Raw genomic sequence first — 23,587 nt, 5'->3', positions numbered from 1 at the left:
CCCTGGTTAGAGCTACCCTGGTTCTTTAACGTGCACCAGTGTATAGCACTGTCACACGGGGCCTCCATATAACGTCCCTCCCGGAAGACGATTAGTATTTTTAGTGATGCGACGGGGAATCGAACCTGCGACCCCTGGATTGATAGTCAAAAGTGTTACCACAAGGCCACGGATCCGCCACTTATAAGAAACATAATTAAACATTTCTGCGTTTTTATAATCATTTTTTTCCAAGTCTTAAAATAAAACAACTCGCGAAAATGACCACTTCATCACAATTCAAGTCAAGTCAAGTCAAGTTTCCTTCATTTCACTCATTCCAATACAAACATGGATAAATGAGGTAATATCAAATGGCAAATGTCACAAAGGCAAACGAGTGAAATGGGTACATTTAAAGGTTTATTTTCTTATATTACAAACGTTTGACAATGATTATTATATATAGTAAATTACCAGTGTAATCAATCTGGTTATTGTCACATACATTAGTGGATAAATAAATAAACGGAGAGTCAATAAAATATCGTAGCAATTAGAAACAAAATGGCTCAAATTCTGTATATGTCAACAGGCATGTCCTACAACTAATCAAAGTTTTTTGTTTTATTTTAGTAACAAACAAACATATTATCCGATTATCTGTAATTTAATGCTTGTTAAATATTTTTGATAGTTTAATTAACGCAACGCTCTAATTTGATTCAATCATAGAAGTCTTTGATTATCGTGCGGCAGTCAATCCACAGCGCAATCATCATTATCGATTATCGAGTTAACACAACATCACAGGTGCAGTATTTAACGACGCACCGGCTGTCAAAACAAAGTGACACGCGATTCACGAATTCCTAATACACAAAATCATTCTGACATGTTGGAACAAATATATGTCCGTATTTTGGAGGTAAAATTACGTTGAAAACTAACAATTTTTCTCGATTTTTTGTTCGGTATTCGGAATTCCGGGGTTCCGGTTTTGTAGGGATTTTTATTACATTGAAAATTGAAGGGGAAAACCGGGACTCTGCAAAAATGTCCGGTATCCCGAGGATTCCGGTTTTGTGGAATTCCTGTTTTGTGAGTTTCTACTGTATTTGTTGGTTATTATTATTCCAAGTAGATGTATTTCAAATGTGTACTTCAAATACCACGAGTGCTCAATGTTTATATTAACTTGATAAAGGATGATCCTGTAATGCATTTGAGTTACATTGTTCATTTAAAAAGAATATTCTTTATTTACAGAATGCGACACATATTTACTATCGTGGTTGCTATTTGAAATACGTTTAATAGAAACATTATGTTCTATGTACGTTGCTTGTATCGTGCCCTTTGTTACTATGCCCACAACCACAGCTACAACCGCAAGTTGTCACCTCTATATCAGATATGTATTCTACTGTATATATCGATATACTAACTGGTTTGTTTTTCAAGGAACAAACATTTTTGTCATAGGCATGTTGTGATCGTGGTCGTTGTCGACGGCTTCTGCATTGTCTGCATTCATGTTTGACACGATTTAGATATCATTAACGATTTCCATATGAAGTAGCGGTACACAACTGTACCATTAATGCACATTTGTGCACTCCGGTTGAACAAATTGTATTATGTCTCTATTTCAATTTAGATTCATTGACGAGAGTTGGCATCTTCTGGCAGTGCCTTTGCAAATTGCAATTTTGTTTGTCGTACGGTTTACTTAGATTGAACAAAAAATGGTCTCACACCTCAAACCCACTATATAGTTGTTAGACTTGAAGACCCAAGTCATAATGTTTGATTTTACTTTTTTTAAGCGGAAATTCGATTTACATTGTTTTCTTTTATACACGTAGAAAGAGAATATTTCCATTTATTTTTCCCAGCAACGAAGAGCATGACGTATTTATAACACATGTTTGAATGATTATAAGGCATTTATGAAACCACAAAAACAATGAGAGTGTGCATGTCATATACATATAATATTTACAATTGTATTAATTTTGTTATCAGCAACCTCATTGAACAGAACAATAGTGTCTACTTTTGTTCACAATCCCTTTTTAAAGCTTGATGCATGGAAATAATTGACCTTTTATTATAGTGCTGATTTAACCATTTTATTTACTTCATTCATTCTACCCTACCATATCCTTATCATCGGGCATTCATGAACAATCAATTAACTATATATATATATAGTTTCATTCAAGCAGTTTTATAATACAGTTTTATATGTTATATGATATTTTAATAAACTATTAAAGTATATTTTTGTGTCAGAATTGACATATTCAGGGACATACATATCATGATTAAATCTTTTGAAAATCATTTACATGCGTTTATTTGTATTAAACAAACTGTTGTGTTAAGAGATATATCCCTTGAGTGGAAACGATAATCATTTTTTGCGGGAACGTTTTATTATAGTAAATTATATGTGCATTTATAGCAAAATGTGTAATACAAGAGTCCTAAAAATACTAAAATTACATAATAGTTGAATTACATTGGATAACAGGAGCATCATATGATCAATTTGTACAAATTATTACAGCTCTAACAACAAATAAACGACGAACACTTGTACATAATAAACAAATATAATAAGGATTAAAGCAAAAAGAAATTTTCAAACACAAAATTATTCAAAACTAAGAACCAACAGAACCAGGTGAAGTGTGAACAACATACGGAAGTGGTTCATTGTTTGCTAGTAATTCCGATTTACAAAAGTAACAGCTGAAGTATAAACAACCATTAGAAAAGTTTCAGTGTGTAGCTGATGAACAATTGTGTATAATTCAAAATGATATTCTGATTATAATTCTATTTAAACACTATAGCACATTAATGTATTTGATCAAATGACACCTTAAGGCATGACTGGTTCCATTTAATCACTTTAGCGAATTGATGTTTTTGATCAAATGAAACCTTTCTGGCATGATTAGTAAAGCTTTTTGAAGACACGTACACACTATTTCACTGAACAGCAAGGAGAATTTTAAAATTCTGAGAGTTGTTTTTGGTTTAAATTAATCAAAAAGGACATAGCTATAAGATCAAGTCCTGGAAGATATATGAATGTGAATATGTAAAACAGACTGTCAGTTAATGTATCAAAAACTACAGCATGATACATAGACTATTCTGGTTAAATGGTGATTAATCAAAACATTACACACAATTATCGTTAGGAAGACACGTATAAACGTCATATACTGCGCACGTTTGCTTTAGTCGTGGTATGTGGCGAATCCAGTCGTCCTAAAACAAAAGACCGTAAATGTTCACGATATATTTTATAATAAAACAGTATTCTAAAGAAGAGATAGAATTATATATCTCTAGACTTTTTCATAACCGTTCTCATTAAAAAGCTATTCAGGCCAGATGAGAAGTAAAGTGTCCATGATTACAAATAAACAAAGTAAACAGTAAATCTCAAACTTACCGTTGTTTGTACATGAAAGCATGCTTCTCAATGTAAGACAGCGCGCATCACTCGAGTGACCTGGCACAAATTTCTCCAAACTTCTTAAGCTTAACAGGCTTAAGTTTCATTACTTAAATTGAATTTTGATAACTGAAAAATGGTTTATTGTGATAATTCCTATTCCTATTCCTAGGAGTATATAAAACGCAAAATAATGAAAGACAAAAATAGTGGATTTAGCTTAATCCTGTTATAAGAGACTTTCGAAGAAGTTTCGAGAAATTGGGGCCTGGTGATTAAATTAACTCCAATGCATTAATATCGTTTAAACACAAACACATAGTGAGAGACGTATTAATCAAACAACGCCATCTAGTTTCTATAGTTTTTGACAGTGTTGCACTTCCGCATGTGGTGAAATTGAGTGTCGAAATCAAACCGTTTCTGTTGTAAGGCTGTATGATATGCTTTCAGGAATATGCCTTATCAGACCTGATTCATTATCAGCAACCCATAGACATGGTGTAATATGTTACATTTATAACAGAACTATTAGAAAAGTGTTTCTTTCGAATGTTCGAATCAACTGGTTAAAATAATGCTTACAAGCATACTAACCCATCCCGCCTGTCAAAGTCCTCATCCTTGTCCATTTGTCCTGTTGTATTCATAGAATACGTCCCGGCCCTGAAATGAAATCGACATCGCAAAAATCGCCATTATATTTGTACGAAACTAAACAAAGTCATATTTAAATATCCCCTTCGGTACGACAACAAAATGAATGGTTAACAATGGCTTGTTATAAGTAGTCCAGTGTTTCTGCTTAGTATAAGTTGGCATCTATACTACTAGTATATAAATTAGTTAATACAAGGTTAAAATATGCATTATACAAACGACTCCAAGGAACGCGGCAAAAACGACGACGTTAAATCTATTACTTTTCATAGATATTTTCCTGCTCAAATAAGAAAGAAATTAATTATTGATGTTTAATCCTTTTTTTTCTAAATCATATACACTTACCTGCCGCCAAGCCGTTTCTGAGCATGACCATTTCTATACCATTGAAGAAGACAACCAGCACTCAGCACCAGTATTATCAAAAGGGCGGCCCCTCCAATATTAGTTCCTACTACTATCCAATGAGTCGAATCTAAAAGCAGAGTTTATAGTTTTACAGTAATAAGTATAATTTACTACTTCCATGATATTTAGGGACACATAACGTTTCTTAAATATATGTACTTATTAAGCGCTGTATCTATTTAATAAGCTGACTTGATATGTTTTTCTATGTAACAACACGGATCATGGGTGGCAAATTGTAAAACTATATATAGATTTGATTATTATAGGTAAAACATACCGCTTGAATCCGTTCTGAAAAAAAAAATATAAAAATTTTAAATGATGTTTAAAATGTGTCTTTTTCGCATGAACTTCAAAATAAATTATTATAAATGAGATAACATGTTTAACTGCATCATTTTACGTTAAATCCTTACTGTAAGATGTTTGTCAAGCTTTTACTTTTCCAATGTCGTAGTCTCAAAACTTTGCTTATAGAGATAAGATATAATACTAGTGTAATAGCATAGTGTATAAGTGCCTTAAACATAAATAACAGTGCAGACTGACAGATTTAGATAATGGTAAAAATTCAAAAATGTTTATGTAAACAGGCGATTTATGTTGTGGGGTTACAAAACGGCAAATTCGTTTATCTTTTTTGGTTTGTATGATAGTTACCATGTATCAGAACATTGTGAAGAATTTTCGTGTACCGTAAGACTTTTTGTTAAATTGCCTAAGCGTCAGTAGGTAGTTCTGCTTAATTACATTTTACTGACATTAGAACTTGGGGGTATCGGAAGCAGGAGTGAGAGTTGTTTAGTGGTAAATGTATTCGCCTCTCATCCAAGATGTTGTTGGTTCGATCCCCACCAGAGGTACCTTCTCACGGCCTCTCAAAATAGACTCCAGTACTTGTTTCTACCCAGGAAACGGACTCCAGAGTGATTCTATAAGCTATCAGCTTTCGTCACAATAGGGCTAAAAGAAGTTAGTATAAACTAACAGGTTCTTAAGACGATATTTCACAGTTTCTATAAAAAGGTGTATAAATGGGATACCTGCAAATGGCAAATCCATCTTTCAGCACGCAATGATTGCAATTTGCATCACACAAGTCAGGTAATGTAACTGAAGTATCGAATAAAACATATACATGTAGAACATAATCGAACTACATTTTAAATTTTGAAAAAATCAGGATGAAGATTCTGTAATCATATATCACACTAGCAATTGAGTAATATTTCAAATGTTCACCTTAAAAACACTATACTATGTGCAAACAATACAGCTACCTGTTTCTGGATGAATGACATCCCCAAAGAATGTAAGTTCAGCTTTTTCTAACTCTCTTGTTCGGTCTGACAACGCCTTGGCAATAAGAGGATCTTCCTTTGAATATGTCACCACAAACAAGCAGTGTAGTGAACCAGACCTGAATGGTGTAAAACAATAGATACATTATGTGTGTGAATGTCACCATTAACAAGCAGTGTAGTGAACCAGATATGAATTGCGTCAAATAATAGAAAAAAAAACGATGTGTGTGTATGTTACCAAGCAGTTTATTAAACTAAATAACCTGAATAATGTGAAATAATAGAAGTAAGTGTTTTTGTGGATGACATGCTTAAACCTTTAATAATAAGGTACCGACATTTTACTAGGGCATCAAGTTAAACAGGTCAATTACCATATGTTCTTGATGTAGATGTCAACTTCTGCATTCAAACGTTCGTTATAATAGTATTCTAGCTGGAAAAAATAATCGTAATCCAATTATAGCGTACCCCCGGTCTGTTTCCTACTTCTATACTTTGTATAATTATATTCTTATTCATCAATTTTATCATAACAGAAAACTTTGTTACGCAACAATCCGACGAAACCAGTTGTGTTTTGTTTTAATTTGTGAAATAGGACCTTTGGCATATTAATGTTTTGAGACATTCATTCTGCATCTTTTACCTTCATCTTGTTTCTGACAACCCCAAAACTATCTACAACTTGTTATATTCGAACTTGAATCACTGCACGCTGAATATATATGTTTCCAATTTTCCCAATTGTCCTTATAACAACTCAATAGTAAATTACATATACACCTGCTTTATTTTAAGCATCATTTGCCTACATGGTATTCCTAACTAATGAACTGAGTATTTTTGTTGAAGCTTTTTTGCTATATTACAACGACCTGCAACTTAACTCTACTGACCACAATAACAATAACAATTTAGGCTAAAAATCTAAATGATTTATTGAATCAAGTGCGTTACAAACTCCCAAATTAATCACAGATTATGTCTTACAGTAGAAGCCTATTTAGGAAGTTTCGTCACCCCCAATTCATACCAACTAATTGTTGAGGAGAAGCCATTTTACATTTTTAGTAGCTGCAAAGTGACATTGATCGTACAAATCCCAAAAGCAATCCAAAACATTAATTTCGTATTAAACACTACTACGAGTTTCGTTATTATCGATCAATGACAAATTAAGTCATTGAGCGGAAATACCGGTTTCATGCACGTTCGAAACCAATGTCGTACCCCTATCTAGTAACCATGGTTTGACTTCTACAAAGCTGGTTAATTAAAATAGGCGCAGCAATCATTACATGCTAAAATAACTTTAGAGGAGAAAACTAGTTCAATTTGTTTTTAAAGAACGAAATGCATGAACATAATAGCATCAAATATTAACTGCCATAAAGTGTGTGCTTACCATTCTTTCTGTCTCCTTTTTATATTCTTCGTAGGTACTGCTCACGTTGAAATTTAACCCAGATGTTTTCCAGTTAAAACTTATTTCAATTTCAATTTGTATGGCACTATCTATTAAATAAGATTTACTGTCATTATAATAAAATTTAAAATTGTACAGTTTTTTATTTATTTTAATAGAAATGTACTATTTTCTAAACTTTGTTTTAGTGTTCCATCAAACTACCTGTAATACAAACATAACCCCAGCGTACTTTTCTCGCAGGGTCAAATAACAGTAAAGAGACTTGCTACACATTATTTGCATGGTCTTTGAAATCATATGTATATCAAGTAAATATCTGAAACTGTTTCAAAGTAATGGCCAAAACCCAAGCTTAAGCACGTCGCCATTGTTGCATGACGACGTAGACAACGACACTGAGGCTATGACTACAGCTAGAAGCGTTTCTTAGAAGAAAAAAACATGAGCTTATACCAAAACATTCAAAACCTTACCTGGTTCCACCTCTGTGTTTTTGTATGCTGAAAGGAAATAGTGACCGAAATAAAGTATGCATTATAAAAACGTCAAACTTATATATTAAAATATTACGAAAAATGGAGTGCGTTTAGCGCAAACAAGGAACAGATATATCAAAAGTAGCGAGTTCCGAGAAATATTTCATTTATCAATGGCCAGCTTCCAATAGCATATACAGTGTGAATCACTTACGCCCAATACAGGTTCCGTTTACATGTTCGTAATCTCTCAAGCAGTCACAAGAGTAGTTCCCATGCAAATTATGGCAACCACTGTTGTCAAACGAGGAACAAACTGTTTCGTCCAGACATTCATTTTTATCCGTATCACAATCTTTGCCTTCCCATTCTTGTTTACATGTGCACTGTCCGTTTTCAGTTTGGCAAATTTGATGCTCCGAAACAACCTCCGTGTTAGTTACGTTGCATGTGCAATGCGATGAGCAGTTTTCCCCATAGGTACTGTTGCTGCACACTTGTAAATTGCAAAAAGTACTTTACCAACGTTAAGAAGTAAATGTTTTCATAAAATTAGTTTTAGGCAAAGCCAAGGGAACGTTGATCTATGCAATAACAATTGTAACAATTAAGTTTACTCAATGATGAGTATAATCATCTTAGCCGTCGCTTTAATAAGAAGGAAACTACTGATTTAGAAATAGCAGTTTTAAGGGTTTTGCTGTTTAATAACACATCCATTAGTTATGATACAATGATAATAATAATTATTATATTGAGCTAACTATAATAATTTGCAAAATTCTTACTCACTGGTGCATGAAATACCGTCACCATGGTATCCCCTCTTACATTTACATGAGTAGCTTCCTAGCTTGTTAACACATTCTTGGCCAGGGAAAGTACAGTTGTGGATAAGTTTGCATTCATCGACATCTGAAACGTTGATTTGCTTTATGTAATCAGTTTAACAGTGTTATATAAATGAACCGCAATCGAAGCTAGTGTTTTCACTAAAACGTACTTTTGTATTATATATCACTATTTTCAGTCTGTACTATTTCCTACAATATGATGTTGAAACGATGCATATGTTCATATGTGTATTTGTATGAAACACAAGTCAATTATGTTCCTTTTTGTATCAAATGTGCGTATGTATATATGTATGTATCAAATGTCAATACGTGTTTCTTTAGGCATCACACAAGAATACGTGTATATTTAAGTACCAAATGTGCAAAATGTCAACGGGTGTATATTTAGGCATGCAATCAATATGGGTGTATATAAAGGAACCAGATATAAGGTACCAAATGTCAATTAGCGTATATTAAAGAACCAAATGTTATGTACCAAATGTCAATTGGCGTATTTTAAGGAACCAAATTTCAGGTACCAAATGTCTAAGGGTGTATATTAAGAAACCAAATGTCAGGTACCAAATGCCTATGGGTGTATATTAAGGAACCAAATGTAAGGTACCAAATGCTTACGTGTGTATATTAAGAAACAAAATGTAAGGTACCAAAGGTCTATTGGTGTTTATTTAGGAACAAAATGGGAATGGGTTTATATTAATTAACAAAACGTAAGGTACCAAACGGCTATGGGTTTATATTTAGGAAGTAAATGTCTATGGGTGTATATTTAAGTACGAAAAGTCTAAGGTTGTACACTTAGGTTCCAAATGTCTATGGGTGTAAATTAAGGTACCAAATGTCTATGGGTGTATATTTAGGTACCAAGTGTCTATGTATGTATATTTAGGTACCAAATAACTATCGGTAAATATTTAGGTACAAAACGTCAATTGGTGTATACTTAGGTTACAAATGTCTATGGGTTTACATTAAGGTACCAAATGTCTATGTGTGTATATTTAGGTACCAAATGTATATTTAGGTATTAAATGTCCGTGGATTATCTTTAGGTACCAAATATCTAGTGGTGTATATTGAGGTACCGAATGTCTATGGGTGTATGTTTCGTTTTCAAATGTATATGGGTGTATATTTAGGTATCAAATGTCCGTGGATTATCTTTAGGTACCAAATATCTATTAGTGTATATTGAGGTACCAAATGTATATGCGTGTATCTTGAGGTACCAAATGTCAATGAGTGAATAATAAGGTACCAAATGCATATGGGTGTATATTTAGGTACCAAATAACTATGGGTGTATATTTAGGTACCAAATGTCTATGGGTATACATTTAGGTACCAAATGTCTATGGATGTATATTTAGGTACCAAATGTCTATGGGTGTATATTTGGGTACCAAATGTCTATGGGTGTATATTTAGGTTCCAAATGTCTATGGGTGAACATTAAGGTACCAAATGTATATGGGTGTATATTTAGGTACCAAATAACTTTGGGTCTATATTTAGGTACAAAACGTCAATGAGTGTATATTTAGGTACCAAATGTCTATGGGTGTATATTTAGAAACCAAATGTCTATGGGTGTATTCTAGAAACCTAAAGGCTAAGCGTGTATCTTTAGGTACCAATGTCTATAGGTGTATCTTTAGGTACCAATGTCTATGGGTGTATCTTTAAAAACCAAATGTCTATGGGTGTATCTTTAAAAACCAAATGTCTATGGGTGTATCTGAAGGTAGGTGTATCTTTATGTAGTATATACGTGCATAGGTGTATCCTTACAATTTATACCATCCATGTGCATCAGGCATACAAAGTACTTTTAATAAAATATTTTTCGTACTACAATAATTATAAATACATCGAATTAAATTGCATTTTCTCAGATTATTGGGAAAAATGTATCTGTCACCATTGCAAAGAGGACCGTTTTCAAAGAATCCCTCGTTGCATTCACATTTGAAGCTACCATCGGAGTTAATGCACGTGGAGTTAGGTCTTGTGCTGCAAACATCAGTTTCCCCTTTACATTCATCAACGTCATCAGTGCAGTCACCTCCAGACCAACCCTGCAAAATACAGTAGACTGCTGTTTACTTATATGCTTTCTTAGAATCTTACTTACAGATTGCATCAAATATTGAATTTAATTTTCTTTCAATCTTGTAATTACATTGAATCAGTGTTAAATTATTGAACAAAAGTTCAAGTAGTCAATTAATTTTATTTCAGACTAGAAACTAGTAGTCAAAATGAAAGCAAAGCAATCCGTATTTGCAAGCTATGTGTGAAGTACCTACGTACCTTATAAAGCCATTTAAATGACTATTTAAATATCTAATCATTTATTTCCTTACCTGTTTGCATGTACAGTTGCCGGTGACGTGATCGCATAGCACCGTGTTCTCAATATTACAGCCGCATGTGTTTTCACAATTCTTCCCAAACAGACCTGCTCTGCAAACTACAAGAAAAAGACACATCATTAATGAAATGAATATTGTATGTATATTGTTATATGCGGTTCAGTATTACTACATAATTAGAACCCGCAATGTATATGGAATCCTTTTTTATATTGTAAATTCTAACTCCGGACCGGTCATCATGCCTTTCACTTATAAAACTAAAACTAAAGGGAATCGCCCATTAGTTAAACATTACTAAACCAAGTTTAGAGGAACAGGGAAAGGGCCAAAACGACATTGAATTAGACCGAACCGTACAAACACCACAACCGTACAAACACCACAACCGTACAAACACCACAAACAGCCCGCAAAAAACTCAAAAAAGCTATATCAATAAACGATATGATTACCGCCTTACAACTGTCAATGAAACATTTGAAATACCTAAGTTTCAAATATAATTTAGAACGACAGGTAGAGTGTAAAAAGATCACCTGTACATATTCCGGCACTGTCCATGATAAAGCCTTTGTCACAAATACATCTGTAGCTACCGTTTGTGTTCAAACAAACTGAGGTTCCTTGACAAATTGTTTTGTTTTTACATTCATCAATGTCGTCACTGCAATCGTTTCCTGACCAGCCGTTTTTACAGATGCATGTTCCTGATTTCGGATCACAGCGTTCGGTCGATTGTTTGGAACAACTGCATTCTAAGGAACAGTTATCTCCGTAGAATCCATCCTCACATTCTGATAAGATGATTAAAATAAAAATATTAGTATGTTCGAATTTTCGACGTAGGGGTCATAGGTTCGAGGTCCAATATTGGCTTTTTTGTGGTTATTGTTTAGATTTAAAAATGCATCCTTGCATGATGATACATTAACTCTGTATGTCACTCGTAAAATAGAAACACCTTTTTGTATATGTTTATCATGAATGACACCTTGAGTTTTCGTCAGCTGTAGTTTTTATGTGAAAAAAAAATAAAAAAAATATGCAATAAAACAATGTTGGAGGCAGAAATAAATTCAAAGAATTGTCTTATATCAGATTTAGACCGAATAAAATCTGGAAAATAGTATTTTACATTTGTTTCATTGATGTATATCGGGACTTTACTTATGCAGGTTCAAATACTTATGTACATACTAACCCATGCAGGAGAATTTGTCACTGGACAGAATGAAACCTGTATTACAGCCACAAACAAAACTGCCATCAGTGTTTGTGCAATTTTGATCACATGGATTGGTCTCAGCTGCACATTCATCTTTGTCTGAGGAGAACAAGAAGTATTGCGTATTACTACTAACGTTGAAGTGCCGAAATGAATACAAGTTAACGGTGTTGGAAATATCACTGCTGTCAATAAATAGTTTAAACCAAACCAATCTTAAACTTAATAGAACTTAAATATGGATATAAGAAAAATATATTACCCTTGCAGGAAGAAGAATTTGCCAAAGTTTCGAATCCTGGGAAACATTCACATGTATGATTTCCATTTAGAATTAAGCAATACTGGTTTTCATTACAAGGTGTGTCTTCTTCTCCTTCATCGCATTCAGCATCAGCTTAAAAGATATGAAATATTCTTAGCCAATTGTATAACAATAATGAAATGTTTTGGGTTTCATTAAAAGTTCATTCATTTTTTGCGATTAAAAACGTTTTTGAGTTTGATTGTGTACTCCGTATATGCCTTTCAAAGGTAAAAATATTGCTTGGTACGTTCGCATGTTTAATTGGGATGGTACAAGGTTCGTATTTCCCAAACAACAAATGGCAGCGCGACAATGACATACGTTTACAGGACCTTCTGTCTGATAGATCGAGCTTGAATCCCTCTCTACACGAGCACCGATAACTTCCGACGGTATTTTCACACGAGTGATGGCAGTCGTGGTGTTTTTCACATTCGTTTATATCTGTAAATATCTTTAAAGTGTATTACTCAAATAGAATAGCCATATCGTCATCGTAAAGTAAACAAATAATAACACATGCATAAACATGAATCAACTGGTCAAATGATATATTGCGTGATTTTGGAGCGCATGTGTCTGAAATGTTAAGAGTACAAAAAGATAATATAAAGCTAGACAGCTTTACGAGTGAATATGATATAAGGTTCCTTGTAGAACAGGTGGAGTAAGTAAACGACACACACCTTTGAGAAACGTAAATACCTCTACAAGTTCCATTCCTCATGGTGAACCCGTTGTGACACTCACACTTATAAGACCCATTTACGTTCACACACCGCTGCTCACAGGAATTCATTTGACTATCATTGCATTCATTGATATCTGCAAACATGTTCATTATAAAATATATTTCTTCGACATTTATAACTCGTACTTTCTAAGTACAATTATGAAAGCACAAGTATTAAAATGTATAGACTATGCCAATTATCATGCATTTCCTATTCTTATTAGAGTATTATTTTTAACCCTATTATGAACACAGAAAGGCTAGGATAACCACCGTGCGTCCAGAATCGTTTTACTTTTGTAATATTGCTGGAAAGTAAGAGTCTTATTTCCACCACGACTGTTATTTTCATAACCTGTATGCATCTTTCGCCTCTTGAATACATATTGTTATCATCTAACATCTTTAAAAAGCGGTTAAGAAGTCTGGTTAAAAAATGATTTTTACCTTCACATTTTAACGTTGTCTCATTTCTCACAAACCCTCCTTCACAGATGCAAATGGCGTCGCCAGGGGTATTGATACAAACAGTGTTTGCGTCTTCACATTCCTTTGTTCCGGCGGCACACTCATCTACGTCTGCGTCACAGCTTTCTCCCATCCATCCGGTATTGCAATCACATCCTTAAACAGGCATATTTCAGAATAGTTAATGCAACAACGCCATGCAGATGAAGGTTTAAATACAATCAATGTTTACTTTTGTATTAAACATATCAAATAAGGGAGAACGTCCATGTTCAAACTATATGCACTGAATTTGTTTTGTCCCCTATGTGTTACATAAATATGTATTATTAATAGTTGTTATACTAGAAAACTTAAAAAAAGTACAAAACATTGAAATAACCATGCTTCTTGTCACATGATCCGTGAAGGCACATGCATTCTTGTGAACAGTTGACACCATGATGGAACTCATCACACTCTGAAAGCAAAAAACGCAATACAACAGGACTTAAACTGAAGGTTTTTAACCATGATATATCAGGACTAATACTATATGCTTATAAGCACGATGAATCAGGACTAAAACTGCGTGTTTATACATACGATAAATCAGGACTAAAACTGCGTGTTTATACATACGATAAATCAGGACTAAAACTGCGTGTTTATCAGACGATGTATCAGGACTAAAACTGCGTGTTTATCAGACGATGTATCAGGACTAAAACTGCGTGTTTATACATACGATGTATCAGGACTAAAACTGCGTGTTTATCAGACGATGTATCAGGACTAAAACTGCGTGTTTATCAGACGATGTATCAGGACTAAAACTGCGTGTTTATCAGACGATGTATCATGACTAAAACTGCGTGTAAATAGATACGATGTATCAGGACTAAAACTGCGTGTTTATCAGACCATGTATCATGACTAAAACTGCGTGTAAATACACACGATGTATCAGGACTAAAATTGCGTGTAAATACATACGATGTATCAGGACTAAAACTGCGTGTAAATACACACGATGTATCAGGACTAAAACTGCGTGTTTATCAGACGATGGATCATGACTAAAACTGCGTGTAAATACATACGATGTATCAGGACTAAAACTGCGTGTTTATCAGACGATGTATCATGACTAAAACTGCGTGTAAATACATACGATGTATCAGGACTAAAACTGCGTGTAAATACATACGATGTATCAGGACTAAAACTGCGTGTAAATACACACGATGTATCAGGACTAAAACTGCGTGTTTATCAGACGATGTATCAGGACTAAAACTGCGTGTTAACACACACGATGTATCAGGGCTAAAACTGCGTGTTTATCAGACGATGTATCAGGACTAAAACTGCGTGTAAATACAAACGATGTATCAGGACTAAAACTGCGTGTAAATACATACGATGTATCAGGACTAAAAGTGCGTGTTTATCAGACGATGTATCATGACTAAAACTGCGTGTAAATACACACGATGTATCAGGACTAAAACTGCGTGTAAATACATACGATGTATCAAGACTAATACTGCGTGTATATACATACGATGTATCAGGTCTTAAACTGCGTGTAAATACACACGATGTATCATGACTAGTACTACGTGTTTACACATATTAAGATGTTTCAGAACCAAAAACTGCGCCTTTATAAAACCGATATATCAGGCCTTTTATCGCTTTAATACACAATATATGTCAAATAAAATTGAAATTAACCAATACAATAAATAACATGGGATTGATTAGCAATGCTTTGTCTTTAAATATGTAATTCAATTTTTAAAAAAGTTAACAGAAATGGTCAAGGATATTTGGTCATTAATCTTATGCATGTACCTTAAAGATATATAAATGCACTATTATACTATAAATCACTCTTTAAACCCAGTAGTTAAATAATGACAAGATTGAAACATACCCGAGCATGTAATGCCGTCGTTTTGAAGTTTAGTTCCCGATGGACAGTTACATTGAAAAGATCCTTCCAAATTGGTACATGTGGCAATATTGCCGCATATGTTAGGAGTTTCGGCGCATTCATTCACCTCTACAATACAAATGTATATATTCAATACTGTTTAATATTTCCAGTAACGAAAATCATCACAGGATGGAATAAGGGCTCCGAATGATAACATTTTTGACAGAGTGGATCAGGCAGGCAATTTGAAGGCATTTTATAAGTCATCCGGGTAAATATGGGCTTTGTAATAAAATTGCTCTTATATAATAAGAGATTTGATTATCAATAACATTTCATTCTGAATTAAGTCCAAAAGAGCTCAAGAAATCATTAGGTAAAACACTTCATTTCAAGGGAGAAAAGTGGTCCACAGAATGAGTGTTCTTGTAATGGGCATCAGTCCAACAGGTGTATATGTGTTATGTTTTTATTTGCTTTCTCTTCTTTCACTCCTTTGTGATTAAGACAAAATAATCAAAGGAGACGATAAGAAACTTAAGATCAAATATAAATGGTTTTTGTTATAAACACCTTCACATTGTCTTAGTTATATTAATTCGGAAGTTAAGAACAAAAACTCTGAAAGTATTTCATATTCTGTGAAAATCAAATTGATTTGCTGAATTTTAATTAGTTCACAAAGGGCCATATATCTATTTTTGCGGGACCCTTATGGACTTACCTTCGCATGATACTTCATTGTTCATCAGACGATATCCTTCTGAGCATCTACACTCTGCTTTATCTTCTGATTTAAGTATCACACAGTAGTGACTGCACGTCTTGTTGTAGAACTGTTTGCACGGGTCTTCCACTGAAAACATGTATATTTGTATAGCGACAATGTATTTTTCTGTATGAATTTTTACAGTCTACCCTGTACATTGAATTTAAATGGTTGTGAAAAGTTAGTTACCTGTGCACACTATGACTTAACTTGCTTGTATCTTTATTTGTAGTGTTAATATATGTGTATCTATAAATGCAGTGGCACAAAACTATAGGCCGTTTTAAAGTGTCACAACAAATAAGAGAATTAACAGTAATACATTTTCTTTTTGCAGTTAAAGCATTGGGGTTTTAACTATATAATCCAAGATTCCGAGAAACTGTTCATCAATGCATGTCACATTAAACTCATTCAACTACACGGACAAGCTAAACAGCAAACAAATGAACGCAAAATGTTAAGTAAACGAGTGTGTTTCTCTGTAGTACAAGGTTCTTTATCGTTAATTTCTTGTACAAAACAAATTGAAAAATGACGCATCTACTGATCGCGTTGACACTGTTTTTAATGTTCCTACACTTAGGTATTTAAAGCTAAATACTATATGTCAAAATTAGGATATACTGATCCTTTTATATAACAAGGAAAAATGGAGAGAAAGATCCAAGGGCCGATTTCTCGAAACTGCTTACTTCCTTATATCAAGACTTAGCTAAGCTCACTATTTTTGTCCTTCTGTAAATTGAGCTATATTCCGAATTTGAATGTTTAATAGACTTTTAACGGGAAATATATGTCTGATTATCATGATGACCTTGATGAAATTAAAGTAAAAAGTAAGCAAATTTGCTAAACCAAATAAGCTAGTAAAGCATATTAAGCTTAATCAGTTTCGAGACATTGGCAAATGACAAATGACACTTTCTCCTATTTAAGAGATAGTATCTCATAGATTCGAGATGATATCCCGACAATGGGAGAAAGAACGTTTTACTGGAAGATACTATATCCTAATAGCAAGATAGAATTTTCTAGATAGGACTTCGAAACACAAAACATTTATAGACTGTGGCTCAAGAATGTGAACATCCTAGTTACCTTTTGTACATGTTTTCCTGTCATCATTCAGCTTGTAGCCAAAGTAACAAAGGCAGTTGTATGTGCCTGGCTTGTTTTCACACATTTGTTCGCAACCGGAAGTCTTAAGGGTGCACTCATTTATGTCTGTAAATGATGAAATATTACCATTAGGTTTTTATTCCTATTTTTATCCTAACTGTGCAGAATACTATCAGCTATTGTTTGATATTAACCAATCACAAGTCCGTTCCTTGGTAGAAATATTTCCATGATTAAACACCGAGTGTACCCACGACCACTTTGACGAAAGGCGAACACAAATACCACATGAGCACTTTCGTCCTCTAGAAATAATTTACTTGATTACAGCCATCGAATACGCAAAAAAAAAACATTCACAGTATCACAATGGCGATAAAACAATTTAATTCTCATTAATTTGAAATAGTTAATTATTTAAAGCTAACTAACACGTTTATTTGTTAAACGCCCACTTCCTGTAAAACACAATGATCCATAAATATCGTTTGATGGTCAAATGATTAAATACCTTTACAAGAGGAACCATTTCTTATGTAACCGCTCACGCATTCGCAAGTGAATCCGCCTTTTGTGTTAACACATCGCTCGATTTCAGGGTCACAGTTATGTGTTAATGGATTGCTACATTCATCAATATCTGTGGATATATGGCATTATAATTTATATTTCGGTTCTAATTATCTAATGAAATAAACAAACCTTATAATAAAGCACATTCATTGATTGGTGGTGACAAAAATGATACAATAACATTGGTTAGATTTTTACATCCACTTAAATAACGATATCTTAAACTAGTATACGATAATTAATAGTCAACATAAGTATGTTTATTAGTGTTTTGTGAAATCATTCGAACAAACTACACCTATAACTGTTACCTTTGCACTTTCCTTCATCGTTTTCAATAAAGCCGTCAATACAGTTACAAGAGAATGACCCCAAATTGTTCTCACAGTCTTTCCTCACATCTTGACACAAGTCGTAAGTCCGGTTACATTCATTAATATCATCATTGCATGTTGGGCCTTCCCAGCCAGGTAGGCATATACACCCTTTCACTGGATCACAGTATTCGGCCCCTTGACCGGTACATTCGCAATCGTTTGAACAGTTAACACCCCATTTATTGGTGCTACATTCTGAAATGAAAGATAACGTATACAATACGCATACATATTAATACAGTCTTTCTCCAACATATGCATCTTTATAAACCCTAAACCGGATCGTAATGATCGTAAAAACGGCTTTTGATATTTGCTAAAAACAGTACACTCGAGCTTGTTAGTGTTATATTCTAATACTTATACTTTTGATGAAGTATATATGTATTGCCGTCGTAAATTTATTGAATAAATTCTCAAAAAAAATATATTATAATGCAATGACCTTAATGTTGCTTGTGTGTCTTTCAAACATTTTCAATAGCACAATAAATATGCACCAAACAATATACGAATAATGACATACAACCTTCGCAATTTGCACGGTCAACAAGTTCGAACCCAGCAAAACAGGAGCAGTAAAAACTCCCATTTGTGTTTGTACAGCCCTGAGAGCACACACCTCTGGCGCATTCGTCCACATCTGAAAACAGCCAATACTTAAGTCATAGGGTTATTGCTCGGCAATGGATATTTATAAATAACCTTATTACCCAATGCACACATATGAAAACTTGCTATCTTTATCGGATGAAACATTCCTTTGACACCAACAGGTAAGTAACTACAGGTGTTTTAATCGATTCGAAATCCATCAATGCCACTCGAGTAATATAGATGATTTAAATATACATTATTCACTGTTATTTATATTTAGTATACCTTTGCATTGCTTGCCACTTTTATCTAGCTCAAACCCTTCGACACAAAAACATTTTGTTTCATTGTGTATTTGTTCACAACCAGAAGCTTGGTAGCATTCCGAACAATTTAAAGATGTATCTGAAAGCATGGTCACATTATAATTCGCGAAGACTCTGTACATGTGCAACGAACTTATTAAGTCTATGTTAACAATTACGTATTATGTATAACGCCATATAAGTAAAAAATAAAATTATAGTTTTGAGATCATTTCAAGAAATCTAATATCAACACATGTATGTATTCATTTAAAGTATTGTACAACATTAAATGGAGCATACCTTACAGTACGGACAGTTTTTTTTATGTAAAACAGAAGAACCATTTTTAAAGTTATTGTTTTGTACTTGAAATAATACCACTCACTTTTAATGCATGTCCAGGCCGCTTGGTTAAGGTTGTAGCCTTGTGGGCAAGAGCAGTTAAATCCTCCGTCAAAGTTGTTGCACTTGTGTGTACAGTTGTGTAAAGCCTCGTCGCATTCGTTAATATCTGAAATATAAGTGGATCAAAGAGAAATGCTTGAATTATGTGTCATCTTCCTTAAAAAATGTATGATATAGCCCAATATTAATGTATTGCGATATTTAAAGATATATGTGCCCGTGCTCGTGTCTTGTATATATTGTGTTTTGGGACTTTCATACTTGTGTCTTTTAACAGGCTCAATTTCGGAATACAGGGAACATCCTTGTAGTTGACTTTGTTTACTGGAAACAATGCTGTTTGCAATAATGACGTTGCAATTTTGTTGCACATAAGTTAACACATTAAATACACTTTTATTTATATTTGAGCCATATTAATTAACTTGAATTTTTTATTGACAACAAGTGTTATTTACATTGATGGAGAGTTTATTTGATGTGGATAAAATGTGTTCTGAAAATATTTGCCAAAAATTGTCAAATGTATTTTGGACAGATGTTATAAAAGCATATATGTTATATATAGATAAAATATGTATAGACACTGTAAAACAATTTTTGCATATGCCTTTATTCTATAACCATAACTTTCAAAATGGAAACTATGTATTTATGCATGCATAATTTATTAAGGGGTTGCATTATGTAAAAGACTTAAATGGTAAAATGTATGATCTAAGTGCTTTAGAATTGATTGTTGGCAAAAAAGGAACATTTTACATTACAATGAACTTATATCTGCAATAGATTCATATATGAAGAAAAATAACATTCTGTTAAGAGACATTGACCTTGCTATTTGTAATAATCCATGTATAAATTGTTATTTATATCCTATATTGGTAAAACAGGACCTCAATAGACTTCTTTACACACGTTTATTAAAAACACTGATTAACCAACTAGCCAACAAAAATGGGTGTTGTTATATGAAAATATCAATATAAAATGGAAAGTTTCATATAGCTATGTATTTTATTGCACGGGAGACTCATATATGCAATGGTAACGAACAAGAATAGTTCACATAATACTACCAACAAAGTCGTTGCTATATAAAATGAAATTAGTTAATGATAAAACCTATGTTCTTTTTGTGAGGGCTGTGAAGAAACTCTGCTCCATCTTTATCAGTTAAGAAAAGAAGTAATTGGACAGTTGTAGAACGTTTTCTATTGTAAACTTCATTTTCATTGAAATTGTACTTGAATAATAGTTCATTATTGAGCATACAAATGAAAATATGTGATATAATTGCATATATTTTTTTCTTTGTTTTTTTCGTAGTTTTATAACCATGGATATTTGTAGTGTTTAAAACGATACAATAGAACACTTTTATGTACGTATGAATATAACTTGGCATGTTTGTATATGCTGTTGTTTCTACTGTTTGAATAAACAAAATCGTCCATGAAAAAAGAAAGTGGTATTTACATGAAACCTAAATCTAACAATCTATGGATGTTTCGGGATAAATGATTGAAGTTTAGTTTGCGAAGCAATATTAATTAGGCCTTGCATTACGCAACATTTTAGCCCGAATGGGCCTAGTTATAAGGCGTTCGCTTTCCGTGTAGAAGGTTCGTGCTCATTGTCCGACAACGCCATACAGAAAGACGTAGTATTGCCTAGCGCTCGATGGTAGAGGGAAGTGTTGCGTTAATGCTTGAGACAAGTGTGAGAAAAGGTCATACACTGAACCCCCACTGAACCTAGCTGAAAGTTCCAATGTGGTTACCTTTATTTAACAGTGTGTGTATACCACGTGATGAATTGCGACATAATTGCTTCGTCGGAAGACAATATTTTGCTTTGAATGAAGACTTTAAACAAAGATATCTTCATTATCTCTTCACCGTATAAATGAAACATAGCACAGTCTATGCGCCTTCGGTCTTTTTGATCGAGCACTGTCAAAACACTTTTTTTGAAACAGGTTTTTCGAAGTGTTTTTGAAACTAATAACCTAATCATCTAACTCCGATAAAAAACAAGGGCGGTATTATTTAAGCGGCATAGACTGCCCTTTGTTTCATTTAAAATGGTGTTGTTAAAGAAAAGTTATCATTGTTTTAAGTCTTCATTGTAAGTGTAATGGTGCCTTTTGACGTAGCTTATATCACGTAATTTATCACGTGAAATACTCACACGGTTTAAGAAGGTATTTATTGCTGTTTTTTGTAACGTTGTTTTTATTTCGTTAATTGTCTGCTGGGCATTGACTATATCCCTTTAAACAAAGTTTTCATTTTTAATATTGACTACTGAGTTTGTCGAAGGACGTGTGCGTGTGCGTGTGCGTGTGTGTGTGTGTGTGTGTGTGTGTTTTATACTTAACAACTTTCCTAACTGGTTACTTAACAGCTTTAGGAAATCAGATGAAGAAAACAATAAATCCGGTTATAAATCCTGTATTTTTAAGTTTTTTGCAACATATAAAATACTATCAGCATCATGGTGACCCTTAAAGACCCTTTAACATTAATACAATGAACATTACGAGGGACAAGCCCTGTGGTTAACAGTTTTAAAAATATTGCAAAGAGCAGAATCTAACTACCAGCATGACAAATATTTATTTTGTTTATTTTTAAAAATTAATTTAATTTAAGGCATGGTATCGATAAGGTGAAATATCAGTTCAAAGGTATGATAAAACATGTAATTGTTTTTATTTGCTGGATATAATTCTAGGTTTTATTTAAATATCTTAACGTTAGTTATTTAACACATTCACGTATCAAGCTAGGTAATGGCAAAAGTAAACGCGTGTCATCTTTGGTATAACATCCGAGGTGACTTTATATATACATCTTCAAATATATTTGTTTTGAACTTAGACCGATCGATAAAGTTGTAGAGTGTGTATTTTACTTACCATGACATCGAGTTGTAATGTTACCATCCATTCTGTATCCTGTGTTGCATATACAGATAAAACTACCGACAGTGTTTTGACAGGTGGAAGTGACGTCACAAACGGTTGGTTCAGCCGAACACTCATCAACATCTGTAGTGTATGATGATCATATCTTAACACTTTTGTGTTACGATTTTAGACTGAATTTAAGATGAAAGAATCCTTATGTAATTTTGTCATATCTCAATAAGTCAGTACGAGATTTTAAAGGTCTTTTGAATATAAATAAACAATACATCTCAACTGTATAACTCTTACACTACTTATTTGATATAGAAAACTAATGTCTACCTGCGCATCTGTCGTTGTCAACATCTGTTACAAAACCTTTCGGGCACGGTCCGCATTTATACGCCTTTCCTTCTTTTATTTGTTGTTCAATGCTGAGATTACTACAGTTCCGACCAAGAGCGCATGGCTCCGCAGCGCATCCGTCAACCTCATTCTCGCAATCGAAACCTGGATATAAAAATGATACATTTCCTGCTATATATACATATCGATTGCCTGCAAGAGAAACGATATAAATAACACAGATATTTACTCTTGAAATAGGTTTGAAACAAAGCCTATTCACCTTCGTAACCATTGTCACATATACAGGTGTACTTCTGAAACTGCTCATTTTCTGATGCCCTTCCCCGTGGAGAACCATTGCAGTGACCGCGACCGTTACATCCCGTACAGAGGATAATAAGAGGATTTACTGCCGTCGAGGAACGGTTTTGCGTGTTTTTAGCCACAACACTATCAAACAATAACAAACATAATATAACCCCAACTTTTTTGATAACTATAGTTTAATGTTTGCGTCAATTGTGTTTGGTGTTATT

At 33.6% G+C, this 23,587-nt stretch overlaps 1 protein-coding gene across 2 annotated transcripts in view; it reads right to left on the bottom strand.

Moving 5' to 3' along the window:
* Positions 1-407: 407 nt before the first annotated feature.
* The window catches only part of LOC128214704 (uncharacterized), a 77,379-nt gene continuing 54,199 nt past the window's right edge, over positions 408-23,587 (bottom strand). Inside the window, exons 37-67 of one of the 2 annotated variants that reach the window (XM_052921325.1) lie at positions 23,332-23,501; positions 23,046-23,213; positions 22,713-22,844; positions 19,770-19,895; positions 19,362-19,481; positions 19,009-19,122; positions 18,414-18,674; positions 18,041-18,169; positions 17,509-17,634; positions 16,363-16,494; positions 15,636-15,764; positions 14,097-14,174; positions 13,694-13,870; positions 13,219-13,338; positions 12,835-12,957; positions 12,469-12,603; positions 12,183-12,305; positions 11,518-11,775; positions 10,970-11,076; positions 10,525-10,681; positions 8,536-8,658; positions 7,958-8,239; positions 7,741-7,767; positions 7,244-7,353; positions 6,210-6,271; positions 5,812-5,951; positions 5,575-5,644; positions 4,809-4,822; positions 4,466-4,595; positions 4,043-4,123; positions 408-3,267 (exon numbers count right to left, since the gene is read on the bottom strand). In XM_052921325.1, coding sequence (XP_052777285.1) covers positions 3,237-3,267; positions 4,043-4,123; positions 4,466-4,595; positions 4,809-4,822; positions 5,575-5,644; positions 5,812-5,951; positions 6,210-6,271; positions 7,244-7,353; positions 7,741-7,767; positions 7,958-8,239; positions 8,536-8,658; positions 10,525-10,681; positions 10,970-11,076; positions 11,518-11,775; positions 12,183-12,305; positions 12,469-12,603; positions 12,835-12,957; positions 13,219-13,338; positions 13,694-13,870; positions 14,097-14,174; positions 15,636-15,764; positions 16,363-16,494; positions 17,509-17,634; positions 18,041-18,169; positions 18,414-18,674; positions 19,009-19,122; positions 19,362-19,481; positions 19,770-19,895; positions 22,713-22,844; positions 23,046-23,213; positions 23,332-23,501 — 3,955 coding nt within the window. In that variant the 3' untranslated portion in view covers positions 408-3,236. The remainder of the gene's footprint in view (positions 3,268-4,042; positions 4,124-4,465; positions 4,596-4,808; positions 4,823-5,574; positions 5,645-5,811; positions 5,952-6,209; positions 6,272-7,243; positions 7,354-7,740; positions 7,768-7,957; positions 8,240-8,535; positions 8,659-10,524; positions 10,682-10,969; positions 11,077-11,517; positions 11,776-12,182; positions 12,306-12,468; positions 12,604-12,834; positions 12,958-13,218; positions 13,339-13,693; positions 13,871-14,096; positions 14,175-15,635; positions 15,765-16,362; positions 16,495-17,508; positions 17,635-18,040; positions 18,170-18,413; positions 18,675-19,008; positions 19,123-19,361; positions 19,482-19,769; positions 19,896-22,712; positions 22,845-23,045; positions 23,214-23,331; positions 23,502-23,587) is intronic. The other variant, XM_052921326.1, reaches the window with a different exon arrangement.

The sequence above is a fragment of the Mya arenaria genome, chromosome 13 (genome assembly GCF_026914265.1).
Source record: "Mya arenaria isolate MELC-2E11 chromosome 13, ASM2691426v1".
NCBI classification, from domain to species: Eukaryota; Metazoa; Mollusca; class Bivalvia; order Myida; family Myidae; genus Mya; species Mya arenaria.
The sequence above is the reverse complement of the archived record's forward strand: the minus strand, read 5'-3'. Positions and strand labels throughout refer to the sequence as shown.